Source organism: Felis catus, chromosome C1 (assembly GCF_018350175.1).
Source record: "Felis catus isolate Fca126 chromosome C1, F.catus_Fca126_mat1.0, whole genome shotgun sequence".
In the NCBI taxonomy this organism is placed as follows: domain Eukaryota; kingdom Metazoa; phylum Chordata; class Mammalia; order Carnivora; family Felidae; genus Felis; species Felis catus.
The window spans coordinates 148,214,492-148,236,548 of NC_058375.1; the positions used below are offsets into that span (position 1 = coordinate 148,214,492).

At 41.6% G+C, this 22,057-nt stretch overlaps 1 protein-coding gene across 13 annotated transcripts in view; it reads left to right on the forward strand.

The window, feature by feature from the left end:
* The window catches only part of PKP4 (plakophilin 4), a 238,618-nt gene that overhangs the window by 195,584 nt on the left and 20,977 nt on the right, over positions 1–22,057 (forward strand). For all 13 annotated transcript variants that reach the window (XM_023259341.2, XM_023259342.2, XM_023259346.2 and 10 more), the window contains 3 exons: positions 2,302–2,434; positions 3,434–3,647; positions 19,308–19,491. In XM_023259341.2, coding sequence (XP_023115109.2) covers positions 2,302–2,434; positions 3,434–3,647; positions 19,308–19,491 — 531 coding nt within the window. The remainder of the gene's footprint in view (positions 1–2,301; positions 2,435–3,433; positions 3,648–19,307; positions 19,492–22,057) is intronic.

The following is a 22,057-nucleotide window of genomic DNA, read 5'->3' on the forward strand; positions in this document are numbered from 1 at the left end:
GATAGTCAATAAAGTTTGCTGATAGGTTGGACAAGAAGAATACAGGAAAGAGAGAAGTCAAGGATGGCTCTATTTTGTTTTGAGCAAATGTGTGGATAGTCTTCTTGCCACTAATATTTTCTGATTCTAATACATTCTCTACTTGGCCACCAGAGTTTTCTTCTTTATAAATATGACCTTATATATGTTACATTCTCTCACTTTTCTGCTTCACAACCTCTGCTTTCTGTTCCTTATGTGTGGAGGCAACATACAGACTACCTGGGTGGGTTTCACCCACCTCTCTCACTTATTACTAATCTCAGGTTCCTTACCTCTATCAAATGTTATTGAGTAGTGCCTACGTCATATGGCAATAGTCAAGGTGAATGAGATATGCATATAAAGCTCTTGACACAGTGCCTGACACAGGCAAACTCATTGAATAAAACATTGTTTCATGTACAGAGTCTTGTACACCAAACCACGTCTCATTCAGTGCTTGTATCTCTCTGACACCTGCTATGGCACTATTCATTTGAATGGATGGTGTGTATGTGTGTGCAGGTTTAGGTTGCCCCTTGTAGTGGACAAGCAAGTTAATACATAGAGCGCTCCCAGACCAAAGAGAGACTCTAGGCCTTAATAACTGGGCAATAGAAGGATCACTGGGTTGTTAATTTAAAGATTTTTTTTTTAGAGTTTATTATAAACAGCATTCATTTTACTCATTTGTATAAGAGTTCATTCTGCAATCAAAGTCCACAAATTTGTTGCTTTGTGAACCATTCCTTTTTTTTTTCTAATGTTTTTAATGTTTATTTTTGAGAGAGAGATGGGGGTGCATGATTGGAAGAAGGGCAGAGAGAGAGGGAGACCCAGAATCTGAAACAAGCTTCAGGCTCTCAGCTGTCAGCACAGAGCCCGACACAGGGCTCAAACCCATGAACTGTGAGGTCATGACCTGAGCCAAATTTGGACGCTTAACTGACTGAGCCACCCAGGTGCCCCATGTGAACCAATTCTAAGAAGTTGGTCTCTATATGTTACAAGCGTGCATGCACATTTAAAAAGGATCCTAAACAGTGAGCCAATCAGTTGACATCCAAATTCCAACAATGTGATGTTATCTGAAAAAGCAGAGTATAAGTGTACGTGCTTAGTGTGACTATACTCACTCTACAAGAAGTGGGATAGCATACCGGCTCTGAAAGCAGAGTGTTCTGTTGACTAGCTGAGTGACTTTAGGCAAGATGCTTAGCCTCTCTGTCTCAACCTCAATATCTATGTGGTTGCAATAAGAATAAGTGAATTCATGGGGTGCCTGGGGGGCTCAGTCTGTTGAGTGTCCAACTCCTGATTTCAGCTCAGGTCATATGATGATCCCAGGGTTGTGGGATCAAGCCCTGCATGGGGCTCTGCACTGAGCATGGACCCTGTTGAAGATTCTCCTCTCTCTTTCTCCCAACCTCTCCCCCAGTACTCCTCCCCTGCTCGCTCACATGCACACTCTCAAATTAAAAAAAAATTTTTTTTAATTGAAATTAAAAAAATGGTGGTTCCATTAAAAAAAAAGAATAAATGAATTCATATATATAAAATGCCTAGAATAGTGCCTGGCACAGAATTAAGTAAGTACTCATGAAATACGAAGTGCTATTTAAATATAATCCATTTCTTTGAAAAAACTCTGTATGCACACGTGCACATTTTTATATATGTATTAGGGAAAAAAAGACCAACAGGCAATGTCAGCAGTGGTTTTCTCTGGTTATAGGATTACCAAAAAAAAATATTTTTTTATAAATTTCTATACTTCTTATAATCGAGAGCAACCATAAATATTATATTAAGTTCTTTAAAAATCATCAGGCCCACATTACTTGCGATTTCCCAGCTGACACCAGTTCTGCCTATTCCCAGCAGCTTTCTTTCTCTCTGCTCAGACATGACTTCTCACCTGACTAAAGTGCACTTGTTTACCTGAGCCTCACACCTGCAAATTTCTGACATAGGTAGAAAGGCATAAAATTAGAATGGAAGAAGAAAATGAGAATGGAAAAATTTTTCATATTAAGAATTTCCTTTGTTCTCTTGAACCTCTTTCTGTGCCTGATGATTTCTTTGAGTTCAGTAGCATCTTGGTCTCTGCGTATGTTCATCGGGGCGGGCGGGGGAAGAGCTCTTTACATTTATATATTTTAGGAATTTTGTAACTTCCAATTTTAGTCTCAGCCAAGCTTTTTTTATGACAGACTCCTCATCGAGTGTATTGTTAAAACACGGTCGTTCCTGCTTTGAAGCCGTGTCTTTCTCTCACAGGGAGTTTGCCTGGCGTGACCCCGAGTTGCCCGAAGTCATTCACATGCTGCAGCACCAGTTCCCGTCCGTGCAGGCGAACGCGGCCGCCTACCTGCAGCACCTGTGCTTTGGCGACAACAAAGTGAAAATGGAGGTACGCACCCAGCGCCTGTCACGCCCCCGGGGGGCGGTGCCTTCCATGGAGCAATCACGTGCTTATGTGCTTCAGAAATTACTAGCTGCAATTCACAAGCCATTTTAAAGGGATAGTGTGATACCAGATACCCCTTTCATTCTTAACCGTGCATTTCAGTATTTTGTAGGAGAAACCAAGATGAGGATATTTCTTGGAGTGCTTTTAGCATTTTCAAATCCCGTGTCTACTCATTAGCTTACTTATAAAACATGAAGCAAAATTCAATTTAACCTACGTGTTTAGAGTATTTTCCAAAAATCTATTAGATAAAAATTGTGTATGAAACTAGCGAGCTCACGTACTTTATGTGATTCTGTTAAGATTGGTGCCAACATGAAATTAAGTCAAGTTACAGAGAATTTTTAACTGTTAACTAATACTGAACATAAATGAGTATTTTATTTCAGATTTTAAAGTTTTTTGGCATTTATAGAAATACAGTGAGTCATTGGTTATTGACTAGTGTCCTATGACATACAGATTCTTTCTTAACACTTCGGCATTTTCCCCCTGCAATGGCAAATGGAACTTCATTGTTTTTCCTCAGCTTCGTATGCAAAACAACATACCAGGTGCTGAGCTAAAGGTGGATGAAGGAAATAAAGCCCAGATATATTCATGTAATGTACTAATTAATTGGCAAATGGGAGAAAATTAGGGAGAGTAGTCTAGAGAAACAATTCTGTAATCCAAATGACTTCAGTCAAAAATCCTTACCTCCAATCCATACAGCTTTATTGTGTTTGTGTATTTGCTCATTTCCCTCAGAAGTATAAGCATAACCCCTCTGTGTGTTTAGCAGGGTAGAGTAGGACTATGCTACCTACACTTGGCCATTAATCCACCTACGACTGCCTTCCTTTTTTTTTTCCTGTGATCTTTCCATAACAGACTTTTATTTGATCACTTTTTAGTCATGTGTCACTTAGGCCTGGTACCTCATATTTTTCATTCTAGGTGTGTAGGTTAGGGGGAATCAAGCATCTGGTTGACCTTTTGGACCACAGAGTTTTGGAAGTTCAGAAGAATGCTTGTGGTGCCCTCCGAAACCTTGTTTTTGGCAAGTCTACAGATGAAAATAAAATAGCAATGAAGAATGTTGGTGGGATTCCTGCTTTGTTGCGACTGTTGAGAAAATCTATTGATGCAGAAGTAAGGGAGCTTGTTACAGGTGGGTAAACAGTGTGATCTTGTCCTGAAGGAAATGTTGAAAGCCACCTAGCCGATGTCCTTCTGTGGTGGCACAGTGAAGAAGTTGGAGGTTCTAGGTAGGAGATCATGATGTAGTGTGGACAACTGTGACAAAGGCTGAATCTAATTTAATCCGATGATTCAGAAAGCACTTGCACTGCTACAGGGTCATCCTGACTAGTATCAGTTATTGTACTTGAGTGCGTTAAGTATCAGCTAACAGATGTCTTGTGCGTGAAGGACTGAATACAGCTTTTTTTATGATGTATTCCATAGTAAATCTACTTGTGTTAAGTAGACTGGCTCTCCTTTATTATGAAAGTAAAATACAGTTAATGGATTAACTACCTTCCACTTGAGTTCAGCCAGTTTCCAGATCCCTGTTAGTACGTCAAATGCTTTCCTGGCTACCGGAGATGCACACGTGAATAAACCTCACCCCCTGCCCTCAAGTAGCACTCCGACTCAGGAGGAACAGGAGTGGTTCTGAGAATGTCAGCGAGAAGCTGCAAGTGTTAGGACTCAGTAGGGGCTGCAGCTAGGAGCACAGAGGATGGGCAGGGAAGTCCTCTGGTCAGTGTGAAACCAAAATTGCCCTGAAGGATGTAGAGGTGTTGACTGGAGATACTTCCAGTCACAGGCAGAGCTCAAAGCCAGCATGGAATATGGGGTCAGAGCTTCCAGCCAGAGAGGCATGCTGAAGGAAGACAAAGCCAAAGAGAAACACAGGCCTGGTTTGGGGAACTTTTATGAGGAACTTGTGTCCCGTACACTGTGGGGTGATTATAGGGCGTGGTGTGGCCAGTTTGGGCTTTTAAATGCATTCTTCCAGCAGGTATCAGGGTGGGGGATTGATTTGAAGTAGATGAATGTGGTATCTGGGAGGTCTATAATCTTGAGGTAATAGCTTGAGCTGCATCCATAATAGAAAGAAGGGGTGGCTGGGGTGCCTGGGTGGCTCAGTCAGTGGAATGTCCAATGCTTGATTTGAGCCCCATGTCGGGCTGACATGTGCTGACAGTAGCCTGCTTGGGGTTTTCTCTCTCCCCCTCTCTCTCTGTTTCTCCCCCTGTTCATGCACTCTCTGTCTCTCCCTCTCTCTCTCAAAATAACTAAATAAACTTTAAAAAAAAAAAAAAAAGGAAGGAAGGGGTGGGTGGTCGAGAAGAGGGAATAGAGAGAAACACACTTGATGGTCAGGGCACAGCGGTCCAATGTGGGGAGTGAGAGAACAGGAGGAAGCAAGTGATGCTTTGTCTTGGAAGACGATGTTGCAGCACTGTCAGCTGAGTTTAAGGGTGCTTGAAGTCCAGGTGAAAGAACAGTTCTGCAGCAGAGCGAATTAATGACAGCATTATTTATAATAGAGAATTAGAGGGAAATACTGAGTATTGACTGGTAGGAAAATAGTTAAATAAATGGCAGTATATTCACGCAGTGAAACCAGACATAAGAATTAAGACAAATGCATTAGAGCTGTCTCTGGATAGCTGTAATGTCTGTGTATCTATAGATGTATAGATAAATATCTAGAAGCATTGGTGGGATGGCAAGCACAGCATGATACAATTGGTATAAAGTTTCACAGTATGCAGGTTGAAGCTATAAATTATTTTCTGATATACACACATGCAATAAAGTTAAAATTTTTCATTGAAATGACAGAAGAGAGATTAAAGATAGTGGTTGCCTGTGGGGTGGGAGGAGGGCAGGTAGAGAAAAAAGGATTGGGAGATTTAATCCAGCTCTGTTTCTTTAAAAAAGAAAAGAAAGAAAGAAATCTGAAACAAAGAAGACGAAATGTCAAAGTTAGATAGTAGTTACCTGGGTATCTTATATTTGCTATGCTGTTTTTCATGCCTGAGATATTTAATTTAAAAATCTCTAACAACATTTTAAAAAATTAACCCCATTCCCCACTGGCTTTCACGATGAAATTAGAGCTGTAGGTTCTGTCACATATAATTCAGTAACACTGGGGAATGTAGCAAACCATCATGAATCTAATATTTGGGGGGAATCAACTTTCTCATAAGATACTAAAATTTAAAATGTAGCACCCTGTACTCCAAATAAGGTATGAAATTTACATACTAAAAGTAGAATACACTTTATATATAATCTTAAACTCTGGATTAGACTCCCTGCCTTAACATAGTTAATGCTTTAACACATCTAAATTATCTATTGATTTATTACTATGTTCTCTTTCTCAAATGCTTTCAAGGCATCAAACCCTCTCACACCAAAAAATAAATTATCTACACTTACATACATATGGCATATGTATATAAAATGAAAATTAGAACAGAATAAATAGAACTAAGAGAAAAGGAAGAATATAGACCTATCCATTCTAGAAGTCAATATAGTCCCTCCCTTACATTAAGTTCTCTGTAAGGGAGGCTCAGAGGAGACCATGTATTTGCAGCATGAGTGCTTTCTTTCCTTGTTTGCTGTTTCTTTCCCATGACTGTGAACTTCCTGTGTCATTGTCCAAATAGCGTCTCCCAGTAATACCTGTGTGGCCAACAGGGCTGCAAACTGATGTGTGTGGGCTCCCTACAACATCATGGCAATCCGGGGACAGCCTGATGTTAAAAGCATAGCTTCTACTCAGATTTGGTTCTCTTTTGATTAGTCATGATAGATGTGTAGGGTGTTTTTTCTCTTCTGTCATAATTTCTCACAGGAGGAATAGGTGTTTGGTAGATTTTTGTTTCTGAGGTTTTATCCTTGGGTGAAATGGTTACAGTGCTTTTTCTGAGCTCAAGGAATGTATAAGATTTAGTGATAAACAAGAAGCAAGTACATGAAAGTTTGGCGATTTCTTTTTCATTTGAGAATAAATCCGATTTATTGGAAGTAGAGCCAAACTTCACTAAGAGCTTTTATGTACTAATTTGCCTGGTGCGTACTCCAGATGTAAGTGCTAATTTAGATGCTTCCCTCCATATTTCACTCTCTCTTTGTGAGTGCAGTACTAGTTGCTGAGAATGCAAGATGTTTTAAGACATGGGTCCTAGCCTTGAAAGGAGGATATGAGTGTTTATTAATTCAAAAAGGCTGTTTCTCCAGTAGATCGTATTGCTTCCAATGTAAAACTAGCAACAATCTCTTTTTTTTTTTTTTTTTTAAACAACTGCCAGTAACTTTTAGGCTTTAAGAAGTATTTTTTGTCCACATTTGTAGGGGAGGAAAACTTAATAACTCTACATTTTTACTCCCAATAATTTATACTGATTTATGAACCAATTGCTTATGAAATGTTCTCTTCAAAAGTAGTCTTTGCTTTGGAATGGGAGTGGTCAGTGTGTGAACACTTCATTCAGTTGACATATATAAAGGAGTTGGACCAGAGGACTTCAAAAGTGAATTTCCAGCTTCAGAATGCTGAATGTCAACCTGAGTTTGATTTGTATATAACCATTATCCAGCTAATTTGAAACTACAGAGTCATAATATAAATCTAGCACAGTTATGTGTGCGTGTTGCATGTATGCACGTATTTGTAGACCAAGATTTATGAAGACAAGAAAAATTATACGTTCATATTTTTCGGTTCCAGAATTTAGTGGTACCACCTCTAAATGATGTTCAGTAACTTTTTAAGAATAACTAATCCCTGGTGTGTTTTAATGCCTGACAATATCAAGACTTCCTTGAGCTCCTTCAGTAACTCTTCCTTGAGTCAACACTCATAAACCATCTTTAAACCAATCACAGGGTTGGAGGAGACCTCAAAATAAATTTTGTCCCATCAGCTATCCAATGCCTGAATTCCCCGTACAGTTTCCACACAACATAGCCACCCCTGATGTACTCGGACCCATAGGGACGGGGAGCTCACTGCTTTGTGGGGTTAAGACTGAGCACAGGGTTATCCAGAGAGCAACAAGAAAACATTAAGTATGGCTTGAGAAAGCAAGCAAGGTATGCCCTCGGGAGTTCATTTGGCCTAAGAATAGCCCCATAGGAGAAGACCAGTCACCCCTAAATCCAGCCTCCTGGACTCTCCTAACCAGGAAAGTGTGTCTCAGGCTGAACCATTCTCATTAAGGCGTGTCTGCTCCAAACATGGGCAGCTGCGTGCTATGTGACCACATCACTCAGCATTCCCTATGAGCTGCCCATCTCCTGTAAAATCCTCTTTGAAAACAGAACATTATCCTTCTAAATTTCCGTGTTCTTCCATGTCTCCATGAGGTACTCTGGCCCTGGCTAGCCTAGTGCAGTACTTACCCTTTGCAGGGATGGCGTCGGAGCTCCTCAGTGGAGATTATCATCGGCTTAAGATCATGAAATGTCAAAGCACAATGAACTGCTGTGTTCAAAATATTGTATTATTGGAAGAAATTACTATCCCCTTGAAAACTAAGTATTTTGATATTCTTAATGTAAGTAATTCAACCTAGTTATTAATCCGAAGACTTACTTTTTTTTTCTAGTCCCCTTTGTTTCAGTTTGGCATTTTAATGTACGTAAATGAAGAAATTTTAGCTCTTGTTTTAAAAAGATGCCTCTCCTCTGCGTTGAATATAATAATTGCCCAGCACCTGCATTTTGGGCCACATCTTTACTTGCAGGGAAAAAAGGGAAAACTACTTTTTGCCAGGTGTGTTTTCTCAAGACAGTATGGCTGTCATTGTTAATTAAAATGGTCCTGTAATATGTAACAGGATTCTTGTGTTTTCTTCATTTTGTTGAATATTTTCCAGGTTGAAACCTAATGAGTTTTTCTTTTAGTAATTGCTGATCTATCTGGTGCTCAGGGTGAGGTTTTTTTTATTACAAAGATACTTTTTGCCTTTATTGTGCTTCAACTTGAAAGCCACATGAAATATGGTTGTTCCTGGTTGGGTAATAAAATGAATGTCTTCTAGGCCACATGCTATGGGTGGAAAGTGGGAACATCTTGTCACTAGAAAAGATATGTTGAACTCATTTGCTCAAGATAATTAAATAGTGTTTCTAAGCCAAGAAATATGAGTTTTGAGTTATTGAGCATTCTGAAAGCATCATTTTTTAAAAACTATAGAAATTGATATTTCACAGAATTCGGAGGCCTACCTTTTTTTTTTTTTTTAAATGTACCAGATGTCCTAAAACTACCACATTTCTATTATCCCTGTTAACACTGGTGTTAAATACCACAAAGTAGCCCTTGTTCTTGAATAATAATAGCCTTTGTTTAAATGACTGCTATATTCACATTCTTTCCAATTTAGCAAGTGATTATTCATCCATATGGCTAAGTACAATATTTCCACACTGTTTATTTTAAAAATTTTTGGATGCTAGCAGTGGATTTCAGACACTATGCAGAAATTAGGTTTATTCCCTTACTGATCATTAGCGCCATATTTCTAATTAGGTAATAAATTAATAAGGAAATGATAGTCCTGCACTAAGGAAGGGTGGATAGGCCAGACTAAAGTTTAGCAAACAGTAGGATGTTCTATAAAGAGCTGGGGCTTAGTGGACATGCATTCAGCCATTTGGAATGTTAAGTGCCATTACAGAATGAAATAATTTACTAAATATGTCCCCTTGGTCTAATTCTTATGCCTTCAAAACAGTCGTTTGTTCTTTGGTCCAGAGAGGAGTTGGCCTATTACTTTCTATCCTGCTTTTTGTGGACCGCTAGAGCCATCAGGAGCTGCATGGGTAGTTTCCACAAATCTAGCAACATCTCTTCCCAGTTCTCAGCCAAAGTCAGTGGGATCCTTACACTTGGCCCACTTTATAAAACAGGAGCAACAGAATCATGTGCTTTCTTATTCACTGAACATTTCAAACCATAAAAATTGGTAATAACATGACAAAAAAGTTTAATAGGTAACAAGACAAAACGGTGTATTACAGATGGGACAACTCCTAATTCAGAGTCGCAACTTTGCACTGGAAAGGGCCTTAAAGAAATCTATTCTTTCCCCCATACTGTAGATGAGAAACAGGGATGCAGAGAGACTGAGTCCTGGTTGTGTTCCTGGCATGCAGCTCTTCCTTCCTCCTCTGCCTCTGCCCCCCCCCCCACCCAAGCCACTAAAAAGTGCTGAGCAGGTGCACAACTTGGGGGTGCACCTGCCCATTTTCCCATACTCTTTCAAATTACCACCAAAAAAGGAAAAACAAAAACAAGAAAACAAAAAATTCTGAATTTATTCTCTGAATTTTATCTGCGAGTACAGAGAAGTATGTTTGAACTTGGCCACTAGCACAGTCACATCAAACTACCGATAAGGTATAAAGTGTTAGGTTGCTTAGAAAACATGAAACATGATTTTTGTCTTATAACTATTTCAGGATTTATAGTTCGAGTATGAAAAGATTCAACTAATAAGATGAATATGATCTTTTACGCGTAGGCTTTTTTTTTTTTAATGTTTTTATTTCAAGAGAGAGACAGCATGAGCTGTGGAGGAACAGAGAAAGGTACAGAATCCGAAGCAGGCTCCAGGTTCTGAGCTGTCAGCACAAAGCTGGATGCAGGGCTCAAACCCATGAAGCATGAGATCATGACCTGAGCTGAAGTCGGACGCTTAGCCAGTTGAGCCATCCAGGTGCCCCTTGTATGTAGGCTTCTTAAATGTCAAGCAAAATGAAGCAATCAAACGGGGAGCCTCAGAGGTCTCTACAGAACTCAGGTGGTCAGCTGTTAGAGTAGAATTTCTCAGTACAAAAGAGACCCCATAGTGACACATGTGAACCAGTATATTTGAGAAAGATGAGGACATATGATAGAAATCTAAAAAAAAAATGCCCAAGAGAACCCAGCCCAGGTCCCCTGAGTACCTTGCAGTTTCTGAGTCTATAGAACTTCTCATGGCTGAGGACTGGAGGTACTTTTGTCTGTAAGCTGCTTCTGCTGGTACCAGATGACGAGGTTGAAGATTTAGTGCACATGGAAAAGCACATTCCTGGAACCCATCAAAGCCAGACATGGAACACATCACTTCAGTGACTTTTTCTCAGGCAAATCTCTAGGATAGTGTAAGTGACCTAATTCTGTGCCAGAGGCTGAAGTACCCTGAAGAACAACCAGGGTGGCCACATCACTGCCCTCCCTGCCACCTCTGCATCCCTGTGATTCTCTCGGGTGGATTTTTCCTTTCTGCGACCTGTTCACTTTTACAAACTCCCCCTGACAAAAAGAACCATCTTTTACATCCCTTACGGGCAATTCTCAGTCAGCATTTCCGAATTTTAAGCTGATTTATTTTCAGCAGAAATGCTTTTCCAGGGTACAGAGGACTCTGTGACTACATTATGTAATTAATCCTCTCAGCCTACCCATGAAGTTGGAAAATTACCTGAAATAAAGAATATGTTGAAATGTAAATGTGAGTCTGTAAACGGATCTCTAGAAATTGATAGATCTTTTCAAAGATGCTGTGATCCACCACCTTTGTACCTGAAAAATCACAGAAACGCAGGCTAACCCTTATGGTCTTTAAAGACTTTAAAGATCTATCACTCGTGCCGTTCGGCAGGGAAAGAATTTAAACAGCAGGAGCAATCCTCTTCAAATTGAATATGTAGCCTCGGTGCTGGCCCAGGCCATCATCAACTCCACACTGCCCCTCCAGGGAAGTCTCCTTCTCCCACACCACCTAACCACCTTCTCACTACTGCTGCTGAAACCAGCGGTGGTGACCACCATGCCCACAGCTGGGCGTAAGGGAGCTCTTCCATGTCTGACATGGAGTATGCGTTAGCTGTGTGCAGAAAATCGCGGGGAACAACCAGGCAAGCAAAGTAAGGCCCACCCAGCTGGCCGGGCCAGGCCTCCTGTGCGACCCAGCCCTCCAGGCCGCTGGACTGGTCCACCACCTTAGTAGCCAGCTGTGCCAGCCAGCAAGGAGGGCAGCAAGCAGGCCCAAGGCTGGCAGTAGGGTAGGAAGAAGGAAGCCATGAGCCATGCCTTTCAGTCTGGCCCGGGACTGCGCGTTCGTCTGCTCTGGGAGTCTCTGCACACGGTTCAGCAACCCTTGCTGAGGCAGTAGCATCTGAGGAACCCTGGGAGTGACTATAAACCACCATGACTGTCGTTTCCTCAGCATTTATTCAGAGGGAGGAAAAAGGCTTTTCTAGGATTAAAGACAGTACTTCTGTCCCACTCATAATAATTGCTTTCCCATTATTTCAGTTCCATTTCAGTTTCATAATTTGTTCACAGCATTCCAGTCCTGGTGGAAAGCTTGAGTGATTTGCCTGAAGCCACAAATGGTGGACATTTTTCACTGTATTTCTCTCTTCCCACTGCCCCTGGATTTCCTCATTCCTGTTACACCTCCAGATCCTCACACACATGCCGAACCAGGGCTCAGCTTGGATGCTACCCTCCCCTTGCATCAGGCTCCAGATTCTCATCACAAGCACCCGCCCTTCCTCTGTGCCTTCCCGTCTCCTCACTCCTTCAGGTCCTCATCACATTCCCCCTACAGTGCTTCCTGGGACATAGGCTGTGCCCCTTCTGGTCCATCAACCTCCCCCTCATCCCTGGGATCACACCTGTCCCTGCCTTCCACACTTCCCCCCCTTGGCAAGTCTTCACCTGCAGCCCCTGCCCTCCCCTTCCAGGTCAGCCCAAGCCTCGAGGCTCTTCTACTCCTGCTCCTCCCACGCTGGGTTTCCCCAGCCCCAGCCTGCTTCTCCCTGGCTTCTGCCCTTCATACTCCACCCTGGATGCCGTGGTCCTCAATCCTACCAGACAGAAAAACATCCAGGGAGAAGTAGCATGGTGTCAGGAGTGACTGGGTTCTGGAGTGAGATCCACTTGTTTATTTCCAGCTCTGTGGCCCCAGACAAATCACCTCACCTGGCACCAGCTTCCCCAGTGTAAACACAATACCTGCTGCTTGGTGTTTGTATGAGGATAGATGTGGAGTGCATAGTGCAGACAACACGCGAGCTGTGCTCGGCACTCTTCCTACTCTTGGATGCTTTGTGATGGCTGCCTCGTGCTGTGACCATTTGTGGCAAGGCCTCTGAGAGCAGAGGACTCGCCTCCGGGTCTCTACCAGCACTTTCCAATACACATATAACGTAGGACACATGTAATTCTGAACTTCCTAGTAGACACATTAAATAGGATACAGGAACAGGTCTTATTTATGTTAACAGGGCAGTTTATTTAACCCAACTCTTCTAAAATAATCATTTCAGGGGTGCCTGGGTGGCTCAGTCGGTTAAGCATCTGACTCTTGATTTTGGCTCAGGTCATGATTTCATGGTTCATGGGTTCGAGTCTTGTATTGGGCTCTGCACTGTTAGTGCAGAGCCTGCTTTGGATTCTCTCTCCCTCTCTCTCTGCCACTTCCTGGTTTGCATGCTCTCTCTCAAAATAAATAAAATATAAAATAATGACTTCAATTTATAAGCAATATAAAAATTGAGATGTTTTGTATTCATTTTTTTCATGCCAAGTTTTCATACTCCACTGTATATCTTAATACTTTTGGCAGATCTCAGTTTGGACTAGCCACATTTCAAGTGCTCAACAGCCACATATGGCCAATAGCTACTCTGTTGGACAGCACATATCTATACCATGCTTGGGTATAAGTAACATGCATCTGAAAGTCATGAGCTGTATAGCTTTAATGGACAGGGACGTAGGAGGCCATAGTGTGACTAGATGTAGTAGCCATAGAGTCACAACATTTCTCTCTTCCCAAGAGAAAACCTTAGAGCTTTGTAGAAACCCTAACAGGTGTTAGGGGAGAGCTTCGGGGGCAGCTGTGATGAGAAGAAGTGGAGAGGTGTATTTGCTAGATCATGAGTATTTCAGCCAAAGACTGTCTAGGGGAATAATAACGGAGGCATGTGCAGGAGCAGGCAGTGGCCCTAGATTCAGAAGCCCACATTCCTGCCTTGTTATCCACAGACTGAGTTTGCGAGATGCACACACACTGTGACCTTCGTATGCAGTCTGAAACTTTGATTTTCTGTATTTTCACTATTAGCCTAATATTTCTATCCCCACTTATCAAGAATGCTTGCAGGGTGGGTATCCCCACACCAGCCTATTCCAAAGAGCACACAGACGCAGAATTGCTAGGGGCGAACAAAGGCAAATATCAGAACTGAAGCATGGAAACCAGTCATGATGCCTCTCTGTGCGGGTACGACAGTGCCTCATCTGTCCTCTCATATAAAACTCCCCACCCCACCCCCCACCCCCGGCCCCGGCCTCCCAAAGGCTTGGGCAGTTCTTTTTACCTCTTGTGAAAGACATCTTGTGAAAGAGCAGGACTGACATGACATCGACAACAGACACCAAGAATATGGCTAGGTTGTGGAAGAAAATGCAGGAGCATGCCCAGTGGTACTGTTTGAAGTGCGCTAGTTCTTTGGGCTGCTTTATGTTTCTTTTTGCAATGTCCACAAATATGTGTGGGAGGGGTTTATAAATTAGGAAACTGAAAAAACTGAATGCCATATAAAAATTAATGATTTTAGATTTCTTCCAAATCAGAAAGGAAAACAATTGTGCAAGCTGTTATATATTTATGCTACCAGAGAAATAACGTTGTTTGGTTGGTGTTTAACGCCAGTTAAGAAATACGTTTTTCAAATAGTGCCATTATTTTAATTAATCAGTAAAATCAGATTATCAGTTGGTTGTTTGAATAGCTATAAAGTTAGTTTTAAGTGTGAGCTCTTTCAAAATTCTGCAGCGTAGGATTTATGGGAAATAATATTGTAATTACTTTATTCATTCTTTGTGGGGAAAATGAACTTTCATCTCTCATGGCAGTATTTCCTGGCAATTATTGGTTACTCATAATTGTGTGTGCTTTTTCCTGTGGTAGAGAATAAGCAGCTGTTTCTACAACAGTATGCATGAAATTCTCTAATATTTTCTAAATTAGTTTGTATGTGTATATTCTTAGTTCTCACAACAAATAGCTAATTGCTTTAAATTAATAAAAAACTCAAGTTTCCTAAACCAAATTATAGTTTATTTTTAACTTTCCCTTTAGAAACCAGGAGTATGCTGCTAAATTTTTTTGAAGCAAATTTCTCATTAGGACCTCAGGAGTTGGAGGTTTATTATGTTAATGCAGAATGCTAATCCTATAGCTCTCTCTTTTCTCAACAGTCTTGCTACATCTGGGAGTTGGTGTATTCTCTATTCGTTACTTACTGCTCTAGCAGCATTCTTCCTGACCCATTAAATGAAGCCTTAGACAGACTAAGTGGGGAGAACATTGTTTTATTACTACTTTAGTGAGGTGAAGTACACACAGATATTATTAGCTGGTCTCAAGAATGGTGCTTTTTACTTTGATTGGATAAGCCAAATTAATCATTCCACAGCTAAGGCTTTTAAGTGTAATTGAACCTTCTTCATCCAATATTGGTTGATTGGAACTGATTGTTTAGTTTTTCCATAACCTTACTTTTGAAATAGAAGGTGGGGAAGAAAAAAATCCCTGTCTTGAGACTTGCTCTGATATTCAAAGTGGCTAGTTTAAATCCACACCCAGTGCTGTAGCTCTTTGTGTTACCTGGAGAGGTGCAAGATTAGAGGGATAATATAATTCAGTGCAGGATGATAAAGCTGCCTTGGTGTGGGTTCTCTGAAGGCCACAAACTTAGGAAAAATAGAATCTTTCCTTTTTTCTGGTCAAGAATAATTTTGGACATTATTTGAGGTTAGAGAAAGCTTGTGGTAGACTGGTTTTATGATGAGTAAGTCATCTCAGTTAACCAAAAGATAGCCTTGTCACCTGGTCTCCAGAAGGGTTACATACTTTTAAACACTTTAACATTTTATAATTGGGCAACACTGAGCTTTTCTATTTTGCAGTTTTGAGGGGTTGGGATTCTGGCACGTTAATTTAACTCTTCTGTTTCTAGAGGTATAACAGAAATGGGCCTCTCCCATCCTCAGAGCTAAGATGGTTTCAACAGCCATCTCTTTTGGTTTTCATATGAAAGGCAAACAAAACTACGCTAGCAAATTCCCTTACAGGTACAAAACATTGTTCTGACCCTCTCCCCATAGTTATAAACCTTAAAGACACTCCTGAATACTCAGCTTAAGAGAAGGCATGAAAGGGAGGTAATTGTGAACTAAGTCTGACAGACAGGAAATAAAAGGGAAATCCAAAAATAAATACATGCTATTAAACTGGATCCATTAACAACTATTTTTGAGCACCCATTATGTGCCCTGCTTATGTGTAACAAGACATGTAAAAGAATGGATGATGGTGGAGTATTTGTTCCTCTTGTATTTGCCTGATGAAATTAAAATTAAATTTAGAAATACAAATACTCATCCTTTAAAAAAATCAACGTGTAGAATTTCAGTCCTACAAAATAATTAAATGGGAATTTAATTCATTTTGTGCAGCTTGACTCTTTAAGTTACTATATGTAAAGCACACAATGCCTGGCACACAGTAAAATCACAGTAAATGGTCATGTTACTATTGTTTGTATTGACCTATGCACATTTATGCTGTTCAATCCCATGTAGATAAGGGCTAGTAGTAAACTGTAGAATGACATATAACTCCACTGATCATTCTAAATGCCTGATAAAAGAAAGAGCAGGACAAAATTCTACCTGCACAGAAAATCAAGGAAATCCATAAATCTAGGAAATAGCCTCTTAACAGAAGTAGGTCTTAGCAGGAGCCAGAAGTGGAGGCAGGAACCATGAAAAACAAGATTTGCTCTTAGTGATCAGAGAAATTCTAGGCATCAACTCCTAGATCCATCATGCTAAAGAACCACCCCTCTTAGTCATGTTTTCACATGTGAGTCTGTGACTCACACTGTTTCGTTTTCTGTAGCTATATATGTAATTTTATACCTATAGCCTATAACGTAACGAGCTTTCCTTTCCATAAGCCTTGCCTTACAGTTAACTTTATTAGAATACATTTATTCCATGAAGTACAACATAGCGTATTAGAAGATGCCGCTCTCCCTCATGGTTGAATTCTGTGGCGTGAGGAATTTGAAAACATATTATAAAATTGTCAGGGGAGGTTAGGAAATGACCCTTCCCACCCAACAGTATCTGGGCCGTATGCTGCCCTGCGGCTGGCTCACGCCCCAGCAGGCCCCGGCAGTATCCTGGGTGGAGTATGGCTGTCCTCATTAGCAGGAAATGTTAAAGCCCCGTTCGTGGCAGCCTTTATCGCCCACCCTTCTATGCTTCAACCTTCTCTTTCTTCCATCTTGTCTCCCTTCTGCTATCTCCAAGGACTCATTTTTACTTGTTAGCTCCCAGGTCCCACCCATGGTCATCAGTCCTCTGATACCTTTCCCCTGAAACAGTGCTTTTCAAATGTCTTTTAGACATGAACCCCTTTTTTCAAACAGAAACACACAGTGCAGCCCACTATTGAGGACAGATAAGTATGGAGCCACTCTGGGTGAATCGGGGTGGGGATCTGGCAGCCTGCTGCCAATTCTCCCCCCACACCTCACATGGCTGCCCCTGAGAGAGTCCAGTGAAACCTCCAGAAAACAGGTAACACAACCTCCCTAAGATTAAAACCTCCCTGGATTAAAGCCATTTTATATAGAAACATGGCCAGTTTTATCAGAATCCATGGAGAAATAACTCTGCCTAACGAATTTAAGTTCATTTCATAAGCACTCACAGTGTATGCTACACTCTTCACTAGAACCTATCTATTGTGTGCCATGTATTATATAAGCAAAGGCCTGTAATGGTGGACACAACAAGCTTTCAGAGACAAAGCAGTGTCTTTACTTTCCTGATTCCAAACTGTCTAAATTCGCCTCCCATTTGGGGCCTAACTAGATGAACCACTGCTGAGCCTGAAGTCCTTTGCTAATGGTGAGCCATCCCACCCCAAAGAGTAAGCAGAGAAAGGGTAAAAGTCCTTGGGGGACAAAGGAAACCCATCCAGCCAGGTTCAGAAGTCAAAGCCAAGTGAAAGAGGAAAGGAACCAGGCACAGGGCAGAGCAGACGGCTTTCCCAGCCAGAGCCCAAGCATCAGCCTCCATTACCAACCATTCCCTCAACAGTGTGGGTAGGTCAGGGCAGACCTGCAGGGAAGGGGTGGTCCTCTCTCGGCTTAGAGTCAGAATATCAGTTTACTATCTTCACTCCAAGCCCTTTGTCTGTACTTCTCCATCTTCTAAAAGGAAAAGGTCCCGTCAGCACTGTCACACCTCCCTCTTTTATAAAGGTCCCCACCATTTCTCCAGGCCCTGAGAAGGCTGAGCAGACAATCCGCGGTTACCATGCACTGGAGGCAGCAGTTCTCCCAACACCCTTGATCAGTCATGTTCACAAGCCTGACACGCTCCCATGGAAATGGGCAGATTTTGCCAATTCCTTCCCCTTCACAGGGCCTGAAGCTTTTTTTTTTTTTTTTTTGGTCGATAATTCTAAAAGCACTGTTGTATGGGCTTTTGAGCATCTTGTCAACAATGCATCAGGAGTGCAGGGCTCTGAGGGACGTCAGGACCTCAGTGCCAGCTGCCCCACCTCTCCTCTACCTACTTTTCTCTGACTTAGGAAAATGCACTGATGTGAAAGGGTCATAGAGTAGGTATAATCTTGAATTTGCTCTGATATCTTATAGAATAATTATAAGAAAATATATGTACTGTAACAATAACCCACCTTATAGTTGATACAGAAATAAAGACACTCTAATAGGCTTACAATTTAAATAATACTCTCATAAGCTGCATTTAAGTCTGTTGTTCAGTCCTGATATGAATTATAGTAGGGGTGACGTAATGTAGTGTCAGTCTCGCCTAGATCCAAAAAAGGAATGGCAGTAACTTGCACATGGCAGTAAAACTCTTAACATGGAAATAAAAATGTTTAAACCTTATCTGAATGTGGAGGTGAAACAGATGTAACCACCCTCTATATATGTTACTGCAAGCATATTTAATCTTGAGCTTCGGGGCACCTGGGTGGCTCAGTCAGTTGGGCGTCAGACTTTGGCTCAGGTCATGATCTTGCAGCTCATGAGTTTGAGCCCCGTGTCAGGCTCTGTGCCGACAGCTCAGAGCCTGGAGCCTGCTTCGGATTCTGTGTCTCCCTCTCTCTGCTCCTCCCCCACTCTCACTCTCTCTCCCAAAAATAAAATAAAAACATAAAAAAAAAAAAAGAATTAAAAAAAAAGCTTGAGCTTCCCAGTAGGAAGAGGAAGCATGATGTAGAGAAACATGTCAGTCTTTTGAGAAAGAATTTTTTTCCATGTACCGAAGTCTAAAAATGGTTTTGCCACACAGAGCATTGAATGTAAGGGATGATACAGTGAATGACAGCTTTACGACACCCACAGATGTGTTATGTTTGTATGTTTGTGCCCCTTGATTGGATTGTGCCCCCCCACACAAAGAGTAGCTCTAATTTACCCTGCAGAAGCCACAGTCATCTTGTCTGATAGATACGTCGGCTCTAAAACTTAAGAGATGGACTGCTACGGCTTTGTGATGGGCTGCCAGGAGCTCACATATGTTCACTCAGCAGTTAGTAGAGGTCCACCCCTGCCTGATTGCAAATTCAGGCCATAGATTAGATTTGGAACAGAACGAGTTCACATCTGATGTTTATTTGTTTATTCCTAAACCTGCAGGATCTCTAATTGATAATTGGATTTTTTAAATCTCATTTTTAAGGAGTTCTTTGGAATTTATCTTCATGTGATGCTGTAAAGATGACAATCATTCGAGATGCTCTCTCGACCTTAACAAACACTGTGATCGTTCCACATTCTGGATGGAATAACTCTTCTTTTGATGATGATCATAAAATTAAATTTCAGACGTCACTCGTTCTGCGTAATACGACAGGTTGCCTGAGGTAAGTTCTTTATTTCTTCTTTCCAATTCTTTGATTAAAGAGCATGTGTTATGGTTAAATTGATTTTAAGAGGATTTACTTCATTTTATTAACGTTTACCATGTAGGTAAATGACCACTGGACTCTTATCCTGTGAGTTAAACACCATGAGCACAGACCAGCGGCCTGAAAGACATTATCTGATAAATGACCCTTCTGTGGATTAGTAAAAAGGGCCCTTTCAGTCCGGAATTACTGCCAAAATTCCTGTGTTTTCCACTTTAACAGCATTTTTCTGGTTATCACATCCTGACTGCTAATGTGTTTACAGCCTGGTTTTTGTTTAAATTCAAAATGTGATGGTTAAAACCTTTCTGCTTTTAAAAGGTGCAAAAAGGTGTGTGGTTTAAACAATCATTGGGTTTGAGTTTTATAAATAAATGAAAGTGAGCCCAAATACTATTTTAAGTCATTATCTTTAGCATGTGAAATTCATAAAGGCCCCTTTATGGACAGTAGTGCTTATTATTTGCCATTAACACTCATCAGCTCAGTTTCTACCCAGTGTCCCAGGCTTACAGTGCTCTGGGAAGTTGAAGCAGGAGCCTTGGGCAGAGTGGCTTCCTGCCCCACTCTGAGCTTCAGCTTCCTCATCTTTAGAATAGGGAAAATAACACCATCTCACACTTGTGAAGAATCAGCTCCATATAAAGTGCTTAGTGAAGTATCTGACACCTAGCGCTAACATTTAAGCCATACATCCAATGTAAGGCCATAACAGAGCTTGAAAGATAGAGAGGGAGCCTAGACTGCTGCTCTGAAGCCTTCCACTGTTGTGACAAGTGACTGTCAACCCCCTTGCTGTGGGTGGATGACAAGAGTCAGGATCCTGGGAAGCAGGCTAGCTCCCTAAATCAGATGTGTGCATCAGACGGCAGTTTGTATCCCCTACTGATGATCTGTGGAAGGAGCACCTCAAGCTCTCCCTGCCCCTGCATCTGGGGAGAATGTGATCACTCCTCAGCCAGCCTGCCAGGCTTCCCAGAGGCAGGACACACCAGTCAGGCTCCCTCAGGTTCAGGACTACAAACATTTGGTGCATGCCCTCTCTGTGAAATGAGTGATGAATAAGACAGACAGGACCCTGCTCAACAGAACCATATTCTATTGAGGAAAACAATCAAGAAAATAACAATGAATGCCATGGTAATGTAGGATTTATTGGGAGATGATTCTGATGGTCGGGTGGCCCCTCATAGGAGGTGAAATTAAAGCCTACATTGAAATACCACCAGGAGCTGCTCATCTGAGAGTGGAGTGGGGTCAGGACACATATTTTAAGTGAAGAGAACATGTAGTATGAAGGCTCTGGGGCAAGAATGGGCTTACTGCTGGAGCTTAATGGGCAAGGCACAGAGTAGTACCATAGATTATGCAGGATTTTTGAAGTCAGAGGAAGGACTTTGCACTTCATTCCAAGTGCCTTGGGAAACTGACAGAGGGCTTTAATCATGGGAGTGATGGGACTGGATCCTGGCTTCAGCATGAAGACTAAACAAGGGCAACAGTAGAGACTGGAGGCCAAGGCTGTTGCAGAGATCCAGGCAGATGATGACAGTGGCCTACACCAGGTGCTGGAGAGAGGTAGGAGATAGAGGGTATTTTTGTGGAGGGAGAGCTGACAGAATTTGCTAATGGATTGAATAGAGGGAGTAGATAAGGATAATACCTCAATCTTTGGCTGGATAAATTGGCAACACAGGGAGAAGAAAGGGTAGAGGGGTGAGCAGTTGAAAGCTTTGGCCATGTCCATTTTGAGTTGTCTATTTAGCTATCCATGTGGTAATATCCGGAAAGCAGTTGGATAAAGGAGCCCAGAGTTTTAAAGAGGGGTCAGCCTAACGATAGACATTTGGGAGTCATGCATGGATCCACGGGTTGTATTAAAGCCAAGGGGGCAGAGGGAGACCACCCATGAGAATGGAAAGATCAAGAAGGGACCAAAGTAGTCCTGGGCACTCCAGGAGGTCCCCCTGGCTGAAAAGACTAAGAAGGAAAGGCAGCAAGATGGGAGGAAAACCAAAGAAGTGAAGGGTCCCAGGGGCTTATAAAGGAATAGAAGATGGCAGCTGTTAAGTGCTACTGAGAAGTGACACAAGATAAGAACAGAGTAGGGACCACAGATGACATTGTCTCTCTGGCCCCAGAAAAACAAAGATGAAAAGAAAAATCATTCCAGACCCCCTTATCTAGCCTAAGTTTTTGCAAAATCTTAGCGTATCCTAGAACCTTTGCTAATACCACATAAAACGAGATAGATCCTTAATATATGGTATCAGTTCATGAAGGCAAACTGGTATCAAAATTTTCAATATGGATTGCCTGGCTGGCTCAGTCGGTAGAGCATGCAACTCTTGGTCTTGGGGTTGTGAGTTCAAGCCCCACGCTGGGTGTAGAGATTATTTGAAAAAATAAAATCTTAAAAAAGTTTCAATACGGATGAGACCTAAAGCAATTTTCAGGGTTTTTTATATTTGAAAAGATGAGAAAAAGTGTAGCATAAGCAAATGTCCATATTTAACTTGAA